The 25,955-nt window shown below is 34.7% G+C and overlaps 1 protein-coding gene across 8 annotated transcripts in view; it reads right to left on the bottom strand.

The window, feature by feature from the left end:
* Nucleotides 1-25,955, bottom strand: part of FBXW7 (F-box and WD repeat domain containing 7) — a 209,254-nt gene that overhangs the window by 21,651 nt on the left and 161,648 nt on the right. For 7 of the 8 annotated variants that reach the window (XM_082605570.1, XM_082605572.1, XM_082605573.1 and 4 more), the window contains 2 exons: nucleotides 7,892-7,974; nucleotides 4,765-4,906 (listed from right to left, as the gene is read on the bottom strand). In XM_082605570.1, the coding sequence (XP_082461696.1) occupies nucleotides 4,765-4,906; nucleotides 7,892-7,974 (225 nt within the window). Of the gene's footprint in view, nucleotides 1-4,764; nucleotides 4,907-7,891; nucleotides 7,975-10,382; nucleotides 10,982-25,955 lie in introns of those variants that run through there. The other variant, XM_082605574.1, reaches the window with a different exon arrangement.

The raw sequence follows: 25,955 nt of genomic DNA, 5'->3' as shown, positions 1-25,955 counted from the left end.
TTGAAAATTCCCCATGGAAGCTGTATTTGATTTCAGGTAATCAGAGAATACCTGAAGGTAGTAGAGAAGAGTAGAAGGAGCACTGAACTGTAACCAGGGGCCTAGGTTTCACCAGTAAACTCACTGTGGAACTGCAGGGAAGCCCCTTAATTAGACTGCGTCTCAGAGACCTCACCTGTATGATGAGGGGCTTGGCCAGACCAGGGGTTCCCAAGTGCTGCTTGAATGGTCCAAGAATCATGGAGTCCTCCAGCCCACCATCAAAGAGTCTGATTCAGTGGTCATGGTGGGGCTGAGGGCAGTTTATGCTTTAAATAACCAACTCATCCTGTATTGATGCGGGTGATTCACAAACCAGCAGTGGTTATTAGTCTGGATGATCCCTGGTGGTATCTCATTCAGATATATATATATTTTATGACTTTAGGCAGTCTAGCACCTGAATTTCATGTGGTAAAGAACTCACTTCTCTAGTACCGCCAGAAGATGGTTACTTAGTCTGTCTGAACAGTTCCAGGAGTGGAGACTTACTAGCTCCCATTCTACTCTGGGTCAGTTCGAATTGTTAAGTTCAACTTATACCAAAATCTGACTCAAAGAATATGATCCAGGTTTTGTTTGCTGAAGAAACCAAGAATCAGTCTGATTCTACTTTTATACAAAAGTCTTTTAAATGTTAGACAGAAACAACATTTTTCCCTTAGTCTTCTCTGGCTAAATACATGACTTTCTTTAACTCTTCCCCAGGGCTTCTTGATCATACTGTTTCAAATACAATGGCAAAGTATTACTGAATTCATTTTCATTTGGCACTTTGCTGTTTTAATATGTCGTTGGCTAGCAAATAAAAGAGATCCAAATAAGTTAGAAAACATGTACAATTTCTAAGTGTTACCATAAAACTTGATTAAGTCCTTCAAAGGAATAGTTTTTACTCCACTTTTAATTTCAAATCACAGAAGTATTTTCTCCTTTATCATTCAAAAAATATTATGGAGTATAACAGGCATTTTCAAAATACATTCATAGTTTTAATACAATACAAATATGTTTTGATTAAAATAATGCTAATAATGTTAATCTGATGACATTTGCAGGAAGCTAGTGTTAATAGCTTCTTTTAACACCTGAGAAAACTGAGGTTCACAAAGGCTATTTCTTGACCAAGAGAGGAAACTAACATTTATTGAGTTTCCACTGTATTTCCAAGAACAGCTTTAAGCACATTTACATGTTTTCTCCCTTTCGACAACTTTTTAGCATTATATCTATTTTACAGAGGATGAGAACACAGGCAAAAGTAGTTACATAATATCAATGAAATTACCCAGTTATTAAGAGGGAAAGCCAGAATTTGTACTAAGAGCTTTTTCTTCTAAGTCAAAGTGCTTCTCATTACATCAGGATACCTCTGAATACCAATTTCAACATCAGAGAATGTTAATGTTATTGGTGTCTTTACCTAGTCTACTATTTGCAAGTGAAAAACTATATATTAACACTCAAATGACATAAACAAAATAAAAAAGCGACCAATCCTCTTCCCCCAAATTAACAATCTGAAAGCATCGACCTGGGGCTGCCAAAAAAAAGCAGAATCAAGGGCAAATGAAAATTCAAACACTACAAAATTTTTTTTTTTTTAGTTTTGTTTTTAATTGGCGCTTCTATTTTAGAGTGGCATTCTGTTTCAATTTCTCTTTTCCTAAAATGGGGTATCATTTGTTCTCATTCAATTTATAAATTGAGTACAGAGTACTTTGTCAGAATAGATGGAGCTGGACCAAAACAATGCTGTGTCACCATCTTAGGAGCAATAGCAGAACAGTAAGGGGACAAGCTTGAGGCCTTGGGTGTGTCAAGGCAGAAATGGTATGCAAAGGATTAAGGTCTTGATCTACCCATCTAGCTGAACTTCTGTTTCTAGTAAACTTCTTTGCTACAGAATATTTATGTGAAAAAAATATATATAGTACTGTACCTGCAGGGATAATTCTATATGTTATTCTTATTAACTGAGAACAAGTTTTCCACTTCTCCTATGAAAAGTGATCAAATGGGCCTTTTTATAGGACAAAAGCTAGCCTAATAGAGTTTACTGAATATCATTAATTCTAAAAAAACCAAGTTTTTAAAATTACAATTAACATTTCTGAATTTGGGATGCATCTAATAATCTATGGTATCTCAGATTGGACGACATACAGTACGTGGTAACAGGAGGGTGTTTCATTAAGAAACCCATGAGTGAGCTAACAAACAAGCCAACATTGTACAAAGGACTCCCTAAGACACCCTCACTGCAAAAGAGAGCACAAATGCCCTCTACTATATATCAGTATTTGAGATAATTCTCTTAAAACTGGTAAAAAAAAAACCAAACCCTAAATGGCTAGCAAAGAATATTCTGGGCCTCTGAAACATTGAAAAAAAATAGGTCTATACCACATACAAAATAAATCTCAGTCTAGACTACATTCTGATAAGAAATAAAGCTTTGCATATAAAATAAACATTTTGGAGGCTGTCTACAATGATGATAAAACTATTACTAATAGTGTAATTTTCCATCATGTTGGTACTTTCCTAGAAAAATGATATGAAATCAGCCTCTGCATACTCTCAAGCGCTGTGCTGCTTACACTACATGTGTGTGTAAGCATGACAATCCACACCCATATTCCTGTCTCCTTGGCTTAATCAGAGATGATACAAGTCTTTAAAGCATTTGTTTTAGGATTTGTAAGTGTCTGAGTTCTATTTTCAGCTCTAATTGGCGGGATACATCTCTTTTTAAAAGGATGTGACAGGGGCTTCCCTGGTGGCGCAGTGGTTGAGAGTCCACCTGCCGATGCAGGGGACACGAGTTCATGCCCCGGTCGGGGAAGATCCCACATGCTGCGGAGCGGCTGGGCCCGTGAGCCATGGCCACCGAGCCTGCACGTCCAGGGCCTGTGCTCCGCGGCGGGAGAAGGCACAGCAGTGAGAGGCCCGCGTACCGCAAAAAAAAAAAAAAAAAAGGTGTGACAAATAATTTAGAATTCTGAGGGCATGGGTAGGAAAAAATTAAAATAAAATTAAAAAATCATGAACCTAAGATAAAAGAACTCAGATGAGGGGAGGGAATGATCCTTAAGGAAAGGTAAGTTTAATTAACAAATGACTGTGAAAACAAAACACAAAATCTTTGTAATTGTAGTGGTTCATAACATTATTGTAACAGTGAAGTATAACTTTTATGCCTCTAAGCCATAGATTCTCAACCTCAGCAATTGATACTTTGAGCTGGATAACTCTGTGTTGGGGGAGGCTGTCCCTTACATTGGCTCCACCCATCAGATGCCAGCAGTGTCCTACCCCCGACCCAGGCAGTTGTAAGAACTAAAAATGTTTCAACCAAGGGAAAATCTGCCCCCTGTCGAGAAGTGCTGCTCTAACCTTTCAGTTATCAACTGAAAAAAGAAGTTATCCTAGTTTCTCTGAAATCACCTGAAGGGTAGAAAACAATTTTTAAAATCCATTTTAAATAAACATTGCTTCAAGTGAGTTTTCCAGCTCCAGAAGAAAAAAACTGGGACATTTACTTAGTTATTGCCCAGGTATTTAAAATATTGGGATTTATATAAATGGACACCATAAAAATCTGAAATATCAAATAAAATCTATAAAGTATCTTCTTTTTCAACCATTATTCCTCTATGCATTCATAAAATACCATCAATCAAGTAGCCAGAGGTAAGGAAATATATTCATTTTACATTAGTACAGTGGCTAGTATCAGAGATACCTTCACTTTACATACTTTATATTATTTACTATTTACAAGGAATAATTAACCAAGTGTTTAACTGATGCCAACTACTTTGCTAAATACTTGACTTCTATGTTTCTCACTAGAAGAAGAGATAAATCAATTTAATATCACTATCATGAGTTATAAAATTCATAAGATTCAAGGTTTGGTTGTAGCCGAACTTCCCAGTAAAATTCCCAAAACTTTAAATGATAGTAAAATATAGTAATCAGAATTTTGAGCACAATAAGCCACACACAAGCATGGCACTGATGGAAAGAAGATGCATCAACTCTTGGAGGCTACGGGGGTGACAGTGATGGATAAGTTACCACTAGTGACTAATAAGCAGAGTTCTTCCAATGCTTAACTTCCAAACAGTGCAGTTTAGAAAACACGCACATTCAGTAATACCAGAAACCCAAACGTAAAGGAGAAAAAGAAAGGTCTTATCATCTAAAAAGCAATAAACAATGCAAATGCACACTTACACAAAACAAGAACTGGACCCTCTTGATTAATATACCTAAAAATTAAAGTGAGTTCCCTTATTTTTAATAGCATTTTTTAATTGAGATATACTTCACAAACATAAAATTCACCATTTAAGTGTACACTTCAATAGTTCCCAGCACACCCATCTTGCTGTGCAACCATCACCACTATCCAATTCCAGAAAACTTCCATCACCCCCAAAAGAAGCCCCATACCTATCGGCAGTTAGTCCCAACCTGCCCTCCCAACATCACCTAGCAATCACTAATCTCCTTTCTGTCTCTATGGATTTTCCTGTTCTGGATATTTCATATAATCATACATTATGTGGCCTTTTGTGTCTGGCTTCTTTTACTTAGCATAAGGTTTTCAAGGTTCATCCATGGTGTAGCATGTTCCTTTTCATGGCTGAACAATCCCTTATTTTTTGCAGCAAATAAGTGAAGCATTTCAAGTACTGTGTTTAGACATGTCACCTGAAACATTTTCAGCCACTCCTGGAGGCCTGTAGGTGGTTGGACAGATGTAATTCGGCGTCGTTGTTGCCCTTGGCCATTGGCTGCTCTCAGGTCTCCAAAAGTTGTCGGTGTTGCTGAACATGGTACGAGGCCAGCGGTACTACAAGAAAGTACAAGAGTGGAGGCAAAGACAGATATTTATTAAGAATAATGGGCTCTAGTTTAATAAGAATGGGACGACATGGCATATTTCAAACATCAATCAAACTATTATTTTTATTTGCTTGTTTCCAGAGAGCAAGGATGCACAAAACCTATTCTGCTATTGTAGAGTAAGTTTCCTCCCTCCTATATAACCACCTGTTTTTATCCCGGCACAGCTAATCGCAACCGAATGACAGAATCTCTATGGCAAAACTGTAAGTTGTTGGTAACATACAAATAATGTTAAAATATTTCCTTAGAAGATTCAGGTTCCACTTGCCTATGACTGGTTTCCAGCATCATAATTAAACAAAAGTTTAAATTTCTTTCATAAAAAGGCGTGTAAGATTATTAATGCTTTAAAAAAATCATATGTAGAAGTAGTCTGTTAAATGTTTTAGACATTTCGCTAGTCACATTATTCCTTAAGTTTGTCCCAGATTCCTTCTAAGTTATTTATAATATTTGTCTATTCCTCTCTAATTTCTATTGCTATGATTAAGCTTAGTCTAAATAATATTTGACAGGAATAAGCCTTGATTAGAAATGTGTTTACTCAAACAGGTAGGTAGTGAGAACTTACTTTATTATACGCAAAATTAAATACTGTAAAATGAGATCATTTTGGCTAAATACTTTTAGCCAATAATTTAAATTTTGAGACAGTTAAAAAAAAAAAACACCACAAACCTGAAATTCAATTAATTCTGCCACTCGTAAAATAAGAGATGATCTATCTCTAAAATTGTTCAACTCTCCTAAAAATGCCTAATAGCAGAAAAAGTAGTTAGAACTATGTTATTAGTATATTAAATTTTACTTTCTAATTTCAATGCCTAATTAAATTAGTTAAACTTGAGGTAAATACTGAACATCTCTATCTTAGAGACATGTGGAAAAAAAAGGAGCAGAAAGATTCAGTTAACAAAACCGCGTTTGTAAAATAATCTTCATTTTATTGAGCTATGACAGTAAAGTGTTTTAAATCCAAAGAACATATAAATTATATCCTAACAGTTAACTATCAAGCTCTGAAAAATTACTAATGAAACAACTCCAATTCTTTTCTATCCAGCGTATCTCATTATTTTGCTTAAAAACGCATCTCAGTCACCAGATTATACAGAAAATTCTTCATATCTACCACCTTTAAATCTTTTAGCATTATACATCTAAGATGGTCTCTAACATTCAACAACTAAATCTATTTTTCTTTTATCAAATTTCAAAGGTAAGCTCTATTTTCTTCTCTGAAATGAAATAGGATGTGATTATAACTTAAATTTTCTAACAAAAATGATGAAAAATCATAGTTTCATCTTATTAGAAAATCTTTCAACAAAATTAAAGAACATCAAAAATACACTGATCAAGTCTCCAAAAAGACACGGCAATCAATATGCTGTCTGGCTTGCTTTAGTAAGACTGTGTGTTAAAAGGCTAAAAATAAAACTTTCACCTTTGCAAGTACTTTCTCAATAAAAAAGTCGGCAACTAAAGAAAAATTTTACTAAAATGTGTTCTGTGGTAAAAATTCAGCAGTCATTTATAAACTGCCTTAAAAACAACTGAACCATTGAATACTTCTGCCCTGGCATTAGCCATATTAATTGAAGACCAAAATTATATGGTTGACTGAAATCTATACATTAAAAAAAACAGCACATTTTAAACATTAAACTCAACTTTCTCATCCAAGAAACAGTTTATCAAGATTAGAGGAAAAAAACCAAAAATGAAGTGAATAGTTTCACTTGTCTACCGCTCCACACCCTCTGGCGGAAGTGCCAAAACACAGTGAAATTGTCAAAAGGCAAAGCCTACATAAGAGGGAGGAAGGGAACAGTTAACATGGGAAAATCACACAAAAAGCATTTCCTGAGTAACCAAGAAATAGCCTTGTTTTTCTCTTTTGTATCACTTTTGTATATAACACTACTCTAATTATTATGATTTCTAAGTTTCACCAAAGAGCATCTGAAAGAAATATATTCCACAACTGAATGAAGTAAAAGTATAAACTGGTTCCCTGGAAAAAAGAGATGCAATCTGTAACAATGTTCAATCACATAAACTTATGTCTGAGCAATGTTAATTTTATTGTATCTTAAAGAGTAAAAATAAATCTAAATCAAAATATTGAGGGGAAAAAAAAGAAATGTCACCATCATGAAGTTCTTATGGTTTCTATAACTTTCAATCAGTTATTTGAAGAAGTGACAATTATGCAAAAAAGACCCCCCAAAAAAACCCTTAAGATGCTTTTGTCATTTAAATTTTAAAATACCACATTCTAAATGACATCCAAAGCCATTTTTAATTAGCTGGGTAATAGATATTGTGCTTAAGTTAGCCTAATTAGCGTGAGAGTGGGAAAAGCTTTATACTGATGCAAAATCCAAAAATGATGGAATGGTGCAGGAAACAAGAGTACAGTTGTATTTAGTTGTTATGGAAACTATTCTACTGGTGTAGAAATGTATGTGTTAAAAACATAAGACTTACGAAGCAAATAAAGGGGGTTTCTAACATAGTAATCTCATGAAATAAGATTTAGTTAGTAACTGTGCAGTCTATTTCACTGCTAACAAATGTATCTTCAGTTATGCATATATAACTATCCACCCTAGAACAGCTGTTGCTATAGTAACAAGATACATTTGCTCATATCCATATTTTAGGATTTACTTCTTAGAATTCCTTAAAAATTATGATTTAAAAATTTTGTTGATAAGAGAACTTCTGCTTGTGTCTTACTTCAATGTATCAGTAATATAAAGCCACAGTGGTAGTCATTCTTCTCCTTATCTAAAATGTATGTTTCTCAACTTTCAGTGATCTCAAAATGTGTTAAACAGTCTACAGTATTAGTGACAGAATCATCAACTCTTTAAAGAAACATGAGAATCATGAGAGAATGAATTATTATACTTAATATTACCTTGTATATTCTGAGACTTTGCATGGTTTCTTTCCCAAAGAAAAAGAGCGGACCTCAGAACCATGGTCCAACTTTCTTTTCATCTATAAGGTAAAACAAATGAGATATGTTTAAAAAAAATCACCTGTCCAACTATCAAATCTTAATGTTAGCATCAGTAATACTGAAAAAATTCTTAAATTTTCATATGCCCGCAATGTTAATTAGGCATAGTTAATTCATACAGAAAATAAATGTTTTATACTTTCTTCTATTAGTTCTACTTTGTTTTACTCTTTACAAGACTGGAAAGGTGAATTTTCCCCCCTAATATTTGTCCAGAAGAACAGTGTATGGTGATTTAAAAATTGATATCCATCGTATATATTCCTTGAGAGTACTATACCTTTCACATTTTCTAGTTTAAGAATACAGAGGAACATGTCATGTTAACCCACACAGAAAAGAACCATATTTAATATACTGTTCTTAGTGATTTACATTTTCCTTTAAAAACATATTTTAAGAAAGATAAACAACAAATTCAAAATTTCAAAATCAGAATGGAAGTAATAGTCACTGAATTTAAAACACATTATTATAAAAGGGTAAGGAGAATAATGTAAATAAAATGCTCTTGAAAAGTAATTATGATAAGGCATAAAGCAATGAATATGGGCAATGAAGACAGTACAAAAAGTAAGTCCCTAATAAGAGGGAAATCTGGAGATGGTATAATAACAGTAGGAAAAAAGCCATCAATTGATATTTTACACAGAATACATAGCTCTACTGGCAGATACTCACTCAGGACAAAATATTCTAACTTGAAAACCAACAAGAAAAACAGAAAGATTTAAAAAGAATGAGTTATGCATCTTTGTAAGGTATACCCAACATCTGTAGTTCTAAAGTATTTTATTATGGTATATAGGTATGTAATATTGTAAATATATTCAGAATTATATTTTGTCATCATCAATATTGAAATATATATTTTTTTATATTTTACTATTGGTTAACTGAGGTCATCTTATTATAGATATGTTATAAAACTATAAAATAAGATCTGAGAAGATTCAACTTTCTCTATTTCAGCAACCCCTCTAAGATTTGTGTCTGCTAATTAATTACTGTATCATTGAAAATGATGGGAGCGGGGGAATCCCAGGGTGATAGAAAGTTACCCTCATTTTTGTAATAAGGTGAAAATCCTTGCTTTGCAGCAGCCTTATTTTCTTACCTATTCCCCACATGGGAACGTCATAACACAGCATGCCACGCTGTAAATACCAGAGAGAAGCAACAAGACTCTAAAAGCTTTTTGAACCACACTCTGGGGAATAAAGACTGTGTTTTTATCATCAAGAAGAAAGTATTCTAAAACACAGGGATAATCTTACAACGTTAGAGGCAAGAGGTGAGCATACGACAAGCTCATCCACAATTTATACCTTAGTTCATGAAATACCGACAGAAATGGAATTGGTCTTATTTCAACCCTTCAGAAGTTTCTGTGCTCATAACATTGTTTTAAAGTGATTCCTCTCAAAACCCATTATTTTCTTTCTCCAAATAATTTTAATAAAAAGCAAAAATAAATACTTTAATACATAGGTAGCCACATGCTTGCATATATATAAATTATAGACACACATGTACACATACACACAAATGTATCCATCAGGAAGGTCAGTCAGTACAGATTACCTTAAAAATCTATTTTTTATAACTTCCACAAACCCTCATTTTCAAAGTTGTTATGATAAACTTTGATATTCACTGTAATTAAGTTTGTAATACTGGCTTTCAGAACTTCCCTGGATATCTTGTAAATACATTGGTGCAAATGCCATTTGCCACTAAAGCAAACTTTATTTTCATCTTAGAAATCCTTCAATGAATAAAAATGCCTGAAATTCATATCAAGGGAACTGCTGTGAGAGGATTTTAAAATTTAGAATATTTTATAAAATAAAGCACTTTCTGTATGACTATATGTCTTTTAAATATTATATTGTTTACTGAAAATACTGACTTTAGAACCAAAAATCAATTCTGCAATTTTGAAGGGGTACAGAAAGTAAATATAACCTCTTTAAATATAAATCCCCAATATTCTAGCAATTCTACACTTTAAGAGAGGCAACTAAAGAAAAACCTATATATAAGGTATAGAAAAATTAAAGGCAAGAGGTTCACTAAAAGCTAACTAAGGATAGAGTATTTCCAGGTCAGCATTTAACGGAGCCACATTTCTAAAGTCTGAATATATTTTTAGAGGAAAATTCTCAGATTAAAATGTACATTTTATTTTAAATGTAAAGCTTTTTCCAGTTCATGTTGTCTTTCCATTATTTGCTTACATTCATGATATAAAACAGAATACCAGACATCCAGCCACCCACCAAAATTAGAGGATACTGCAGCCATCTCTGATGATACAGATTTTCCTTCTCAGGCAGGCACACACACACAATCATACAACACAGGAAGAAAACAGCTTACTTACTTTGTAAAAAATCATTTTTAGTGTGCCGTAGAAACCCATATTTTCTGGATTTTTCCCCTTCAGTGATTCTGTGCCCCCGTGTGTCCGGCTGCTTGGCAGTCTCTGACAATATAAACCTTTTTCAGGTAGGTATGTCACAGATTCTAATGTGGACATGCTCAGGCACGTCAGAAAAGGAAGATTAGGGAGCAGAACCGGCAACAAAACTCCACAGTAGAGGCAAATGCAGCTCAGTATCAAACCGCTTCTTGGGACACACATACATACATGCAGCTTGACTGAGGAGAACTCAAGGGAATAATGAGAGAGAACCGAGAAGATTATTGGAGGAGACTATGCCCTGTCAAAGCCTGGACTGAACAGATTCCTCCCTCAGCAGCAGAGGGATCAGATTACATCTTCCCTTGAACACAGAATGGTGCAGTCCAGGATTCAGCAATGCAGACTGCACATCAATTACATGGTGATCCGCTCCAGGGAACCCGTAAGCACACAGCGCGCTGAACAGAGGGAGGAGGTGGGCAACGAAGGAGACCGCCCCCATACCACAGCCCCCTCTCTCCCCTTTCAAACTTTCAGGAGGTTATTTTTGTATTTTGTAAAACCTGCATTTTTGAAGAGTTTTAAATGGCAAGCATCGTTTCCGCAAATAAGTCCTTTCAGAAACATTCTGAAAATGGAATATATTTTCATATGGTCCTCCCAACGGAAGCAAAGCAGTCTATTTTCACTAACTGCTACCCTATTGCAGTCAGTCCTGGATCAGGTTTTTCAAGTAGCTCGGATGGTCCAAAATGGGCAATTCCAAAGGGAGGAATTAGGTATTCTTTGGGGCGATTTACAAAATGGTAAACCAGTTTGGAGCATACGGCATTTGCAGAAATTATGTAATAAGTTATACTTCAACCTGTATATTTCTTATATTAAGATTTAATGTAAATATTCCCTTTGCTTTCCCATTCCATTCATTTAAGACATAGTCTTCAAGAAAATTACCACACACTGACAATCCTTACTAATCATGAGAATATCTTTTTATGATTAACAAACTAAGTATATAAAGTCTGGCTGAAAGGTTCTGTTTCTCCCAAGAGAGCAAAAACCGTGCTCATTGGAGAGTCTTATAATTATTTGTTCATTTACTGTTGAGTAAACAGGAGGCACTGGACTTCTACCTCTAAACTTACTTTCACAATGTGTACTGCTTATCATTAAAAAGGTATTTTATAGAATAATAAAGGTACTAAAGTTTGCTTGAAGGCAACCTTTTTCTTAGAATGACTACTACGCGAATCTAGATATTTCATCGCTCAACTTGCTACAAAACCAGCTTCGGAGGCAATTATAAGATTCCTTGGACTAGAAAGGCCCATTATTAAGGGCCTAGTTAATTAACTCCTACCCTCCCCATTAACATTCTTTATTACAAGTAAACTGTGTGCCTATAGTTACTTAAGTACTTAAAAAGTTTCTTCAGGAAAAAAGAAATACTATTTTGACTTACTACATTTTAATACTGTCTGCTATGGTAATAAATGACTTTTGTTAAAAAAATGATTCTAAATACTGTATAAAGTAGTATCATAATTTTAAAAATAAATGTTTACCTTTTTAATTAAGACATTAAGTCAGTATAACATCTTTTACTTTATTTCTTTTTAAAACATCTTTATTGGAGTATAATTGCTTTACAATGGTGTGTTAGTTTCTGCTTTATAACAAAGTGAATCAGCTATACATATACATATGTCCCCATATCTCCTCCCTCTTGCATCTCCCTCCTGTCTTTTACTTTAAAACATCAATAAGATAATCTAAAATTTTATGAAAATGTACATCTTGGATCTTCTCCTGGAAGTTATAGTCTACATATTATCTTTAAAAAAAAAAATCCCCTTCCTGGCTCTTAAACTAATTCTTACCCTCAGAAACAATATGTATATGTACCCAACAAAAGTTAGTTTTCTAAATAAACAATTAGCGTACTTTAAAGGCAAGTTCCTTTTAAAAAGAAATCTCTTACTCTTAGGAAAAAAAATCCCAAATGTTAGGAACAGACCCATAAACCCTTTTATTAGAGGTTCAGAGCACGCAGGATTTAAAAAAAAAAAAAAAAAAAAGGATACCCCCTCCTCCCATTCTGGGCTGTCTGAAGAAACTAATTGTAAAATGAACACCTGAAATTTCCTCTAAAGCTTGTCGGAGGACAAAGAGACTACCTACCAGTCACATACTGGTATATACCTTGACTTCAATTGAAATCATGTCTTACCTCTGTTGAACTAACCTTTTCACATTAAGTCTACTCAGTTGAGGACACCGACCAACTTTAATAAACCAGGAATGCTGTCTCAAAATCTAGGATAGTTGAAGAAGAAAATATCTTAACTTTGTACATTCAACGGAATGCTCTTCTGGTTACATGGCTCCTATGTATGGCTATGAAGTTACAGGAAAACCTGATTCCCACAAATGTATGTTTATATGTAGGTATGTGTATTCATATTTTATTTTTAAACAGGTAAAATATTTATCTGGCTCAAAAATCAAAATGATATGCAAAAAGTAAACACTGAGAAGATGCTCCAACACCCCCACCCACCCATCTACCATGGTTCCCACTTAGAAATGATTTTCATTAGTTTGTTTATCCTTTAAGTGAGAATGTGTATGCTTAGAAATACTCACAAAGACTTAATTTTTCCAAATATTTAAACAATTCTCCCTAATATCTTGTTTATAATGTTAATTTGAACTGCGAAGAAAGAATTTTCAAGCAAAGCTAGTCAACCAAGTCTCTAAGTAGATTTCAAATTAACAGAATAAAAATGATTTTCAATATTCTCTAAAGTACTAGGAATGACAATTATGATCCATTATATTATTTTCATCATAATCTATATATGAACAAAGCAAATGAAATCATTCTCAAATTCCTGTTTCTGGGAGTCTTGGCTAAAATACAAACATTTAAAACTTTATTCAGAGATTTCAGGTTTTTAGTAATATGACTGAAAAAGGCTTTGTGTGTGAACCTTTATCTATATTATCCCTGTGGTAGACAGAAACATTGTAAAACTGAGATCAGTCCATAATCTATGTTAAATAAGTTTACCAAAAAAAGTATTTTATGCTTTATGCTAGAATGTTAGCTACTAAGTTCACTGAAAAAGCTAGCTAGTTAATCATTATAGCTAAGAAAATACTTGTCATCCACATTTTTAGAATTAATATCTCAGTGTATTCAATATCATTTTCACTACAATAAACTAAATCTTCATGTAATATCAGCTAAGCAATGAATTTCCCATTCTATAAAGAATTATTTCTTGTGCTGACTGATGTGCTATAAACCTTGCTGAAGATCTATTAGTAAGGGAGTGACTAACAATGAAGTCCTTAGATTATAGCCTATCTGCTAATTCAGACTCAGTGCTCATTTCATCACAACTCCATTGAGCTAGGTGTATGAGGAATGCATGAGAGCAGTAGCTTGAAAACTGAAAAACAGCACAAAGATATGAAGATGTACTGGCCCAGAGTGTAAGCCTCTGGGAAACAGTAGCAGTAGAATGATTAACTTGTAAGCTAGTGTAAGAGAAACGGCTCTTTCTAAGCAATTGGTGGGGAGGATTAAGTTTTCAGAAGAGCAAGCTGTGGTTATGGGCAGAAACAAAAAACAATCTACATGTAAATAGAAAAATACAAACGGTAAAACAGTCTTCATGTATCATGTATCTTCAGAGAAATATGTATCTTTATAAATGGTGTCGACAGAGGAAGGAGTCGTTAATAGAGTACTTTTCCTCACTTTGACTCTCAGAGTTCATTATTTCCATTTTAAATACATTCTTCCATTGCACTTATCATACCTCATTGTAGTTTTTATACATCTCTCTCCCCTATCACTCGAAGGTTCACAGCTTTCTAAGACATAGCAGAAAAATGATATATAACAAATAATTAATAGTTTTGAATCACTGGCCATACAAGCAAGTAGTAGCAACCGTGGCATCATTTTTCTAAAGCATAAATATATAACTAGTACTAAATTATACTTAGTGCTAAAAGTCCAACTATTGTATTATAATTAGTTGATGATACTATAAATACTATTGGTTCTTTGCATTACTTTGCCAACATTTAAAATTTTATTTCCATTTTATAATAGTAGGATAATGTGTTTATATTTGTACGTCAGTGATTCTCTTCATTACTATTATGACAACATTCTTTACTCTGATGTTACACTGAGACAACCACCTAGCACAGTTAGCTGTCTTGCCCTGAGCACAGAATTTAGATTAGAGACAGTCTGGGATTTCAACATCAAAGAAAGGAATGGCAAGCATGTTGAGGGTGAAACAAACTTGAAATCTCACTAAGCCACAGTCATCAGGTTTCTGGGGTTCAAGTTCTTATTAAAAGGTTCACAACTGAAATTGGCAAGTTAATAAACCCGTTCTATCACAGGTATTATCTATTAAAATAGGATGTATGCCCAGCACCTACATTTTCCCTAATACAAGTAGGTGGCAGTATTGATCAATAAGCTATTTTCACATTTATTCATTCGTTAAGCATTTATTTACACCAACTATGTGTCAGGCACAGGATAGTACATAATTAAAAAAACTTTTTTTTCTCCATTGAATTTATGCTCAGTTTAAGACAGAGAATAGGGTGATACATATACACATCTGATTCTTAGAACTCACACTGAAATTAGTTCAAAAAAAATTTTGAGAATATGTAAAACGAAACAAGGTAAGCCAGAATTAGTTTGAAATTACCATCCAAGGAAACAATTAAAATACTACTGCATTAGAAAATATCCCAAACACTAAATATTGTAATATATAACAACTTTGTTTAAAATACACTTGTTGGGAAGTGAGGGGGATGCTTATAATAATATACAAAATCCTAACCTCAGTAAATCAAAATGCAAATCAAGGTATCACAGCTTAGACTGGTTTAAAAAAATTTTAAGATAACTATGATTGTAGGAGTGGTACTTAAAAATTTTTTCTTATTCCTGATGTTTAAAATATTTATAACTTTCTTTATAAAAATGCAGCCCCTGAGGATTTGACACAAATTACAATATTGATTCAAGATAAAAGTTTTTTTCATCCCTTAGTTTGGGCCAAATTACTGATCTGATAAACATGCACAAATATATGTATCTACCAATATATAAATATAGACACACACAGAATTTCACACAATAATGCAAGTTAAGAGTTCTATTTATCACAGGCACAGAAGAAAATAATGAAGATGGGAGCTCTGCTTGTTTGCTCTTCTAAAATTTATATTGTTATAGAGCTGTCAGAGACTTACTACACATACCAAAACATTACTTACAATACTTCTTTGTAGACAAGCAACATCTGCAATGATTTGACAAAGTTGGTAAGTCACTCTGGAGTTTATCCTGAATTATCTAGAAAGCAATTAATCTTTAAATCTCACGCTTAGAATCCAAAATAAACTACCAGTGAGCATCTTGAATTCATACCTAGCAGTTTCCTCTCAAATTTTTATTATAAATTTTTTGTAGTAATCCCTTCAGTAAAGTAAGAAAAATATCATGGGAAACCATTTTTTAAAAGGTTAAGTTCAAGAAAAATAAAACAGCAAATATGACCCAGGAATTAATTTAATTAACATGGAGAAAGAATGAAATCAATTTTCCTTCCATGTATTGCTTAGAACCACATTTGCTCTTCTTTCTTTATCCAACTGGATATTTACTGCTGCTGTTTGTAATGTTCAAATATATTTACCTGGCTTGAGAAAAATTTCCTATAGATGTGGTATATCAACCTTGTATTTTAATATTAAAATAACCTTTCATTTTAAGCACTGCTTAAAATTCTGAAATTAATTTCTTATATTAGCTACTAGTCATGACTAAAAAGCTTTGAGAAAAGAGATAAAGGCTAAGAAGTAAAAAAGTTATATCCACTGAATCAACAAAAAAACCACTAATAGCAGGAAGTCATTGAGTGTAGAACTAGAAGGGATCTTGGAAATCATCTAATCTAATTCTCCTTCGTTTGTGGAATGAACCTAAGTTTTGGAATCGGAGAAATCTGAGTTTAAACAACAGTTACGCCATTACTAGAGTGTAACCTCGGTAGGGGTTATTTGACCATGATGAGCTCCAGTTTTCTCTTAAATGTGGTGGTAATACCATTTACTTTACCAACCTAGGCCAGAGTCATTGTGAAAACACAGAGGTACCCCTATAAAATAATAACTATTATTTACAGGTGAGAAAGGTGAGGGAGAGAATTGTCTTGCTCAGGGTCATACATCTATTTTAGAAGCGTAGGCTCAGGTCCCAAGTTCACTACTTTTAACTGATTTCCATCAGCTATGTGATGGCTCAAGTTTAGCTAAAAAAATCAGACATTACTAAAGAAGGAAAAATGTGTTATATTTTGCAAATAGCAATTAAATATGCAAACCACAACTAAATCTTGATTTATTCAGTTCATGGAATGAATATGTAGGTCTGTGTAACTATGCTTCTGCTACACGTGGGAATCTGAGGCAAAGACATGGTAATTGGGAAAAGGTAACAGAAACTGAGAGAAAGAGTTAGCTTAAATGAAATCAATCAATTAAGAAAAAATCACCCACTATCTGCAAAATGCTACTGAAGTCAAATAAAAACATTGCAATAACCCTCCACCCCTAAGATACTTAAAATCCAACTGGCAAGACAAGAGACTAATAGAGAACAATATTTGACTGGATATCAAGTGCCAAATTGGGCAGTGTAAGAAGTCAGAAAATGGAGAAATCATTTAACTAGTCTGAGATTTCATAAAACATACAGTCTTGCTTCTAAATTTAAAAGACAGAAGTTTGGTAGATGCTGAGGAGATAGAAGGAAATTATCATCTGTGGACCTAAGATATATGTGGAAATGCCACAATCATTAACTTGAAGGATTGACAACATCTATAAGACTTCTAGCAGTCACTAGTCCTTATAAGGCTCATTAGGGAATAACCTTTTTACTACTATTATCTCCTAACTCAAACACTTAATAATACAGTTAAAATAGTCTTTAACTTACTAGTAATCGTTTCTTCAAAAGTACTTCCTGCCATGATTCATTCTTCCATTTTAGGGCTAATATGTGTCTTTCTGTACAAGGAGAACTTTACTGTGTGGGTGTGAAGACTGTAGACCTTTCATTTTAGTAACAAACACTGACTAGGAAGGGGTCCTTCTGTTTCCAAAGGTACTCATACAGAAATCATATATAAAAGCAGGTTGTACTCTTGAATATAGGGGGGAATGGTGCACATATAAGAGAGTTCTTAAATAAACATTCAAATGTCATATTCACCAAAAAGCTTTATGAAAAGACAATTAAAAAATGTAACTCAGGGCCAAGGTGGATACCTGACTCATTCTCACCAACATGTGGCCAAAAGGACCTCTACTATTCAAAAACACAGCTTGCTTGGAAAATGAAATACTTTGTCTTGTTCCACTCCCAGCCCTTTCTTCCTATGCCTTGCCCTTCCAGCCTCCAGACTCAAAGCCTCCTGCTAAGGAATAGATTTCAGTATAGAGCATTCTGAAGGCACAGAAACTGTTCACCATATACAAAACTAGGAGAAAGGTTACTATAAAGCAGGAGTTGTGAGATTCAAACACATGATAAAAAGTATGGTCCTTTTGAAAATATATACACGCATATTTAAGTGTGTGTGTGTGTGTGTGTGTGTGTGCATGCACACATGTGTATGGATGGGGAAAAGCCTACAAAAATATATAAAAATGTGCACAGTGGTCATCTAAATGGCTTAATAAGAGATTCTCCTTCTTTTTCTTTTAACTTGTCAATAAACAAGTATTCCTTATTATGTGCTAACAACTGTTCTAGGCACTGCGTATAAGGTAGCAAACAATGCAGATGAGCTCCATAGTCTCATACAGTTTGTATTCTGGAGTGGGGGAAAACACACAATAAATAAACTAATAAATGGAAAAGATAATTTCATAGAATGCTAAGCTCTAAGAGAGAAATAAAACAGGGTACTATGAAAGAAGTAAGCAGTCAACAGAGGGTAGTAGAGAACTGTAGCTAATTTTGCAAGGTATTACCCAGGAAACAACTTTTAAGTTAAAATGGAGTGGAGCCTAGACTCAGCAAGAATAAGGCCAATCTGGCTGGGTAAAGTGACTGGTACGAGATGAAGACGGAGAGGTAACCAAGGGCCAGATCATGTAGGATCTTGGCCACGGTCAAGAGTGAGGACTTAAGGAACTCTAGTGTAATGTGAAGCCCTTAGAGGATTCTGAGGATGTCTAGGATACACAATTTCTATGTATATGTTTTAATATTATTATTATTTTTATTTTTTTTGCAGTACACGGGTCTCTCACTGCTGTGGCCTCTCCCGTTGCGGAGCACAGGCTCCGGACGCGCAGGCTCAGCGGCCATGGCTCACGGGCCCAGCCGCTCCACGGCATGTGGGATCCTCCCGGACCGGGGCACGAACCCATGTCCCCTGCATCGGCAGGCGGACTCTCAACCACTGCGCCACCAGAGAAGCCCTTAATATTATTTTTTATATTGTAAAAAATGTATATAAAATTGAAGATCACTCACAAAGTAATTAATTCTCACTTGCTGAAATTAGACATATAGAGAAAATGCATAAAAATCTTTTCAACTCTTTCATGTCCAATTACTCTTCCATTTCCCTTATCACTTGTCACCTCATACTAATTCTCAAACTTAGCACCTATTCCAAGATTCTTAAACTTGGAAGAGGAAGAGACTTGGAATAGTAGGTAATAATGATTCTGTACCATGAACCAAGCACCATTCTAAAGCCTTTATATCTAGTAACTCCATTCTATAAGAATGAAAGGGTATCTACCATATCATCTCTATTTCCTTGCTCTTCTACTTGCTATGCCCTGTTTTATCTTTCCATTTGATACTTGGCTCTTTTTGAGAAAGAGAGAGATACTGGGCTCAGATCTCTGTAGATTGTTAATGCATCTGCCAGCCTTACTTTAGCAAATGTCTACAATGGTGAAAGACATGGTCACCCTTAGTTATTGGAGGTGAAATGATTTTACCCATGATACACTTTTTAAAACTGCTTCTCTGTGATCATAAAGGAATTCAGAACACAATCACTGAATCTTAAGGTTGGAAAAAGCCGTCACCTAAAGTTTAGTACAGGTTCCGTTACACTCTTAGGTATACTTTCACTAGCACGTTGTCATCCAGGACCTGGTTAACCTAAAATACGTAAGTTATTCTCAACTCTGTGGTCTTCTATTAGTTGGCTTACTGATTTTGATAATTATGTTCAATTATAAATATTTGACTAGCAGACACATAAAGTACAGATTCAAACTTACTGCACTTTTTAAAACATAACATCTCTTCCCAAATATCTTTAAAAATTTCCAGAAGAATTCAAAATGAGAAGGGATAGCTTAAAACAATCTCTTCAAACTCCAGTCAAGAATCAAGGTCTGTGAACCTGAACTTATTTCCCTTACTTAAAAACATTTATTAAGTACCTATTCCATATTGGTGCTAGGCCAGTAAGAAACATAAATCACACTGGGTTCTTCCTCTAGAAAGTGTACATCATAGTGATCTTTAATCAATTCTTTACTTATTTTAGAGTAGCTTGCCTGCTCTTTAAGTATTCAAGTGTTTGACGTAGCTGTCAAGTGAGTAGCGAAGAACCTAGTAATCATGCCCCCACTACATATAAAAAGGAGGATTCTAAATATTCATTTGAGAAACATCAATTTACATTTTAAAGCAATTACTGTACCTATAATTTAACAAACTGCATTCTTTACTTTGAAACTATCAAGAATTACATGACTAGCATAACACTTACATGATCTCCTACCTTTTCAGGAGATTCCAAAAGACTGTGAAGATTCGGTAAATAAAATCTGAGTACAAAGAAATATTGCTGGAAATAGTCATGAGTAGGGTTTGACATAATTTTGTCTGTCATGGAAACATTTTCAAAATAACTATTAATTTGAAAAAGTATCTGATCTACAGTAGTCTTTTATTTGCAATGAACTGTAAGATTGATGATTAGGAGTACTTTAATATCTTAGCAAGACTATTGTAATAGAAATATTTTATTTATAAGTTCATTTTCTTTATTAAAAAGTTCTTTAATATTTAGCACATAACTCAAAAAATATTTACCTATAAATACTTGAGGCCTCCAAATGTTTACAAATTAACTTTGAAAGTTTGTCACACTTGATACATGACTCTAAACAGTTCTTTCTGTAGGATGGATATCAGGGTTTCCCCACCAGTTGCATGAAAGCATGGTATGTAGTGATGGCATGCTGACTATTAAACAAATTTGCATACAACTTAATTAAGAACTGCTCTATGCACACAGCTGGTCTGCTGGAAACTGTTACATGGTGGTATGAGAGCACTTCAAAAAACTGAATCTAAATTCTATTTTTATTGAGTCAATGCATGTTCAAACTTCTACAATATGAAAAAAAAATTCTATGAGGAACAGCTTAAATCTACCAAAGAATATAAAGTTAAAGCTAGCAGAAAGATGTTGAACTTTAGAATATTCTTAAAATTGTAATATTTTGTTAGCTCTTAGGATAAAGACAGACAGACAGACAGACAGACAGGCACACACACACACACACACACACACACACACACACACACACCTCTTCATTTTAAGCCTTTCCTTTAAAGTTATTCTATCAGGAGACAAAACAGCAGATTAAGAACTTAGAATTTTTTCCAGAGATGTTGAATGAGGTGATACTAATCATCATGATCACAATGTAAAAAAGCAAAGACTAAAATTAGATGGTATTTTCTAAGATATTTTTACTCAACTAGCTTTTACTGAACAATTATAATAAACAGATTTTGTTAGGCCAAGGTGTAATTTACTCCCCACCAATTCATTTATTTCAAAGACCTTAACTTTGTGAAGTTCACTCTGTGTGTTTATATATACGTAGCAAAGGAAAAGGAAATTACTGTGAGAAAAATTTACGGTGATCTTCTAACCCCACGTTTCACTTCAATATTATCAGTCTCATCCAAATGAATCCTGAGTCATATAATGGTTCTCTATTTTCTGAACAATGAAACAAGAGGTGGAAAAAAACTAAACAGTGATTCAAACATTTTATTTTTATAGATCTAGACCTACCACATTCTAGAAATATTTAGCCAAGGTTACTGAAAGCCAGACTCCAAGCAAAAAAGGATGCAAAATTGAGCAAGATGTAGTCTCTATCCTGGAAGAACTCCCCAATTCAGAGGGAAGGACAGACAAATCAATAAAAAAATGACAAAGCAATATAACTGATAAATAAAATTGCTCAATTTATACGACAATACACAGACCTACAAAGAGGAAGAAATAAATGTTGTCACACATGGCAATATTTTAAACCAAAAGAATAAAGGAAAAATAAACACGAGATTTTATTCTGACTTGAGTGCTCCTTCATTGCTCATTATCAAAGATACTATAAACTATTCAACTTTGAATAAGCAACTCTTAAAAAAAAATGATCTCTTAAGAAAATGAAATATACAGGGAAGAGAACTTACTATATGCCAGGCACTCTTCTAGGTGCTTTACTTATATTAACTCACTGAAACTGTGTTAACAGTCCTATGAAGTAGGTACTACTATTAACCCATTTTACAAATAAGGAACAGGCTCGGTGAGTTTAAGTAACTTTCCCAAGGTCACACAACTATTGAGTTGGTAACAGCAATTTAACCACAGGGAGATCTTGGTCTCCAGTTTACAGAAAATGAAATAGGGTTTTCTACATATATAGCAAGAAGTATTGGTAGTTAAGACATCTTTGGGATGCTTCCTGGGCTATTTCAGTATGCAAATGTGTGATGTATGGATGAAATTTATGTTAGACTCACAGTAGACACAGAGAAAGAAAAGACAAACTAGGCAGCTAATTATGTACTCTGATACACTTTATTTTTGGGAATTTACTAAGAGCAACTTGCCAAAGAGTTAACACACTACTGCCAATGCTTCCCTGGTGAAGAACTGCTCCAAGATGATGGCATCTTGGACACGTACTGAGGCTAAGCAGCCATCAGTAGGCAGAGTGGAAGAAAGTCTGATGGAAGGTGCTCACAACAACACATGGGTTTTGCCTCCTTTTCCCAAATACCCTAAGAACTTCTATCTCCTACCCTTATTTCTTCATGTTCCATGCTTTATTTCCCCAAAACGTGAAATAATGAAAAAGAGCTGAGAACAGAATACAACGAAAGGGTCTTCACTGGAAGGTCCTTTCAAAGAGGATACTGGGTCTCTCACCATTACCAAAATGATCTGAATGCTATAGTAGATAGGCAAAAGTTACTGTATACATTATAACACTTATTGAAGGAACTGCTTCAAGTGCTCTTTATTGGTTACTCTAACCCAAATACACTAACAGGGAATTATGACTTCTACTTGATTTTTAATTTAGTTTAATTTAGTAGACAGCCTAAAAATACTTATTAACTAAGTAATGTGTACGTGAGTGTGCATATACATACACACACACACAGAGCACTTTTCCATCTGAGTACATACAGAACATACTCTTCAATATGTGACTATCACTTTGGCCGTGTTTCTTAATTTCATCACATATGACCTTTTTCTAAGAGCCAATCCATCTTTAAGAAATGTCAGTTTGATCCATGTGTGGTTATCACTTTCTAGCAGTAAACACCATTGTTGATACATGCATATCTCTATGAGTCTATCCTACACTTTATTGTTTCAACTATCTCTAACTACCTTTATTCTAAGTAAGATACACAATTACAACAAATTTAGATTTATATGGTTATTTTAATCTCCCACAGACACTCATTCACTCAACATTTACTTGGTTGCCTATTATACACAAGCTAAATTAAGTATGGTCTCAGCTTCATGACTGGAGTCCACAGTGTAGTAGGGGAGAAAGCATAAACAATTAAAACAGAGCAAAGCTGAAACTAGTAAATGCTACACAGTGTTAGAAAAATGCATAACGTTAAGGTTTTGACCTAGTTTGGGGGTTCAGAGAATGCTTCTCTTCTCTAAAGGAATGACTAAGCTGTGCTGTGGCGGGGGAGGGGCACCCATAGGGCTGCAGTGTACAGAATAAAGGTATTATGGCAGGTGCAAGATGAGGCTAGAGAAGTAGAGAAGGGCCAGCTTACGCAAGACCTCATAAAGGATTTTGGTCTTTACCATAAGAGTAATGAAAAGTAAAGTCAGTCAAGGGAAGGGCATGACCCAGATATACCTCTTGCAGTATCATTCTGAATGTAATGTTAAGAACAGAATGAGGAGTAGAAACAGAGACAGATGCGGAGAACAGATGTATGGATACCAAGGGGGAAGGGGGGTGGGATGAACTGGGAAATTGGATAGACATATATATACTATTGATACTATGTATAAAATAGTTAACTAATGAGAACCTGCAGTATAGCTCAGGGAACTCTACTCAATGCTCTGTGGTGACCTAAATGGGAAGGAAATCCAGAAAAGAGGGGATATATGTATACATATAGCTGATTCACTTTGCGTACAGTAGAAACTAACAGCATTGTAAAACAACTATACTCCAATAAAAATTAAAAAGAAGAAAATAAAAAAGAGCAGAATGGGGAAGTAAGTGAGAGTTGATGTGGAGAGGCTGAGGAAGAAGCTATTCCATTAGACCATGCAAGAGATAATGTTGGCCTGGACTAGCTAGGTGCATTACAGATGGACAGAAGTGAAGAGTTAGGAGATATTTAGGACATAAAACTCATTGGATTTGGTGACAGACTGGTCATGGGAAATAAAGGAGAGGGAGTTAGTTATTAACAATGACACCAAAGTCTCTTACTTATGCAACTGGATGGAAGATGACAGAGGACACTGAGCAAGGTCAGTGTTTGTCTTTGTTTTCTAGAGTAGGGAGGATCACCAGTTCCATTTTTAGTCTTATTTGGTTTGAGGTGTCTTTGAGACATCCAGGTCTCAACTCATATCATGCTCCAACTGGCTCTGGAGCTCAAACAACGGTCTAGATTGGAGATAAAAACACGGGAATTAACTGTGTACAGGCCATCTCCACTTTCCTTCGCAGAGCCACCTCCCCCCATTTTAAAGCTGTGAATCACAGTGCTTGAACCCAACACCCTGTCACAATGTGTGCACATTAATTATGTGTCTCTCTTCGCCATTAGACTGGAAGTTCCATAAAAGCAGTGACCACGTCTAGTTTGATTTCCGTTGTATCTCAGCTCCTCACACAGGTCTTGCACATATCAGAGTATCAATAAATAACATTTGTATGAGATAATTAAGAATGTAGATACACTCTAGTCCACAATAACAGAAGTACAGAAATAATAACTGAAAAATATTAATAGGTAAACAATACATTTCACACACTTATTTAGTATTGTACTATACATATTATTACTCATAATAGTTTATATATTTTCCCCCTCAGGGAAAAGTAATAAAATTTTCTACATATTTATCAGTTACACAGTTCAAGTATAAATTAAATTGGAAGAAAATATACAGTTTGATATGCAATGAAAATGCAATTGTCTTTGTTGTTAAAAGCCACCCTGGTTTGGGACTTCCTGTAGCTTTAAAAATGCCCAACAGAGGGCTTCCCTGGTGGCGCAGTGGTTGAGAGTCCGCCTGCCGATGCAGGGGACGTGGGTTCCTGCCCCGATCCCGGAAGATCCCACATGCCGCGGAGCGGCTGGGCCCGCGAGCCATGGCCGCTGAGCCTGCGCGTCCGGAGCCTGTGCTCCGCAACGGGAGAGGCCACAGCAGTGAGAGGCCCGCGTACAGCAAAAAAAAAAAAAAAAAAAAAAAAATGCCCAACAGAATATAAACTTTTACTGATAAAGGCAGTATACAGTTTTAACAACACTTAATGTACACTATTTCCTACAGATCTCACTTACCAAGTATTCTATTGATTCATAGGTATTAACCTAACAGATAGCTTTTTTGTGCTTCAATTTTACTGACAGGAAATCTACAGCATATAAGTTTTTGAGAGTTACCAAAAGCATTATAACTAAAAAACAACTTTGGCAATATATATCTTAATCCCTATGAACAGAATAACAGGCTGAGTTCCATTTCCATTAAAATTAAATTGAAAATTGCATTTTTACTTATAATTGCCTAGCTTTATTTTGTTTTACCTGCTCTTTATCACCATCTCCCACTGAGATAGGATGTATCAAGAAACACTACATTTAATGAAAAGGGTCAAAAGAACTAAGATCCCACTGAAATATCTTTAAAAAAATATTGATAGATATTTCAATTACTACTTTATTCATTTTGGTTTTGTGAATATGAAACATATGCAAGTAATAATTTTAACAACAGATACATTTGGGGGCATACCATTCACTTCTTTTTTTTTTTTTTTTTTTGCGGTACGCAGGCCTCTCACCGCTGTGGCCTGTCCTGTTGCGGAGCACAGGCTCCGGACGCGCAG

This window comes from Mesoplodon mirus (assembly GCF_964341445.2).
Source record: "Mesoplodon mirus genome assembly, chromosome: 2".
NCBI lineage: Eukaryota > Metazoa > Chordata > Mammalia > Artiodactyla > Ziphiidae > Mesoplodon > Mesoplodon mirus.
This window is presented reverse-complemented; position numbering and strand designations above follow the sequence as displayed.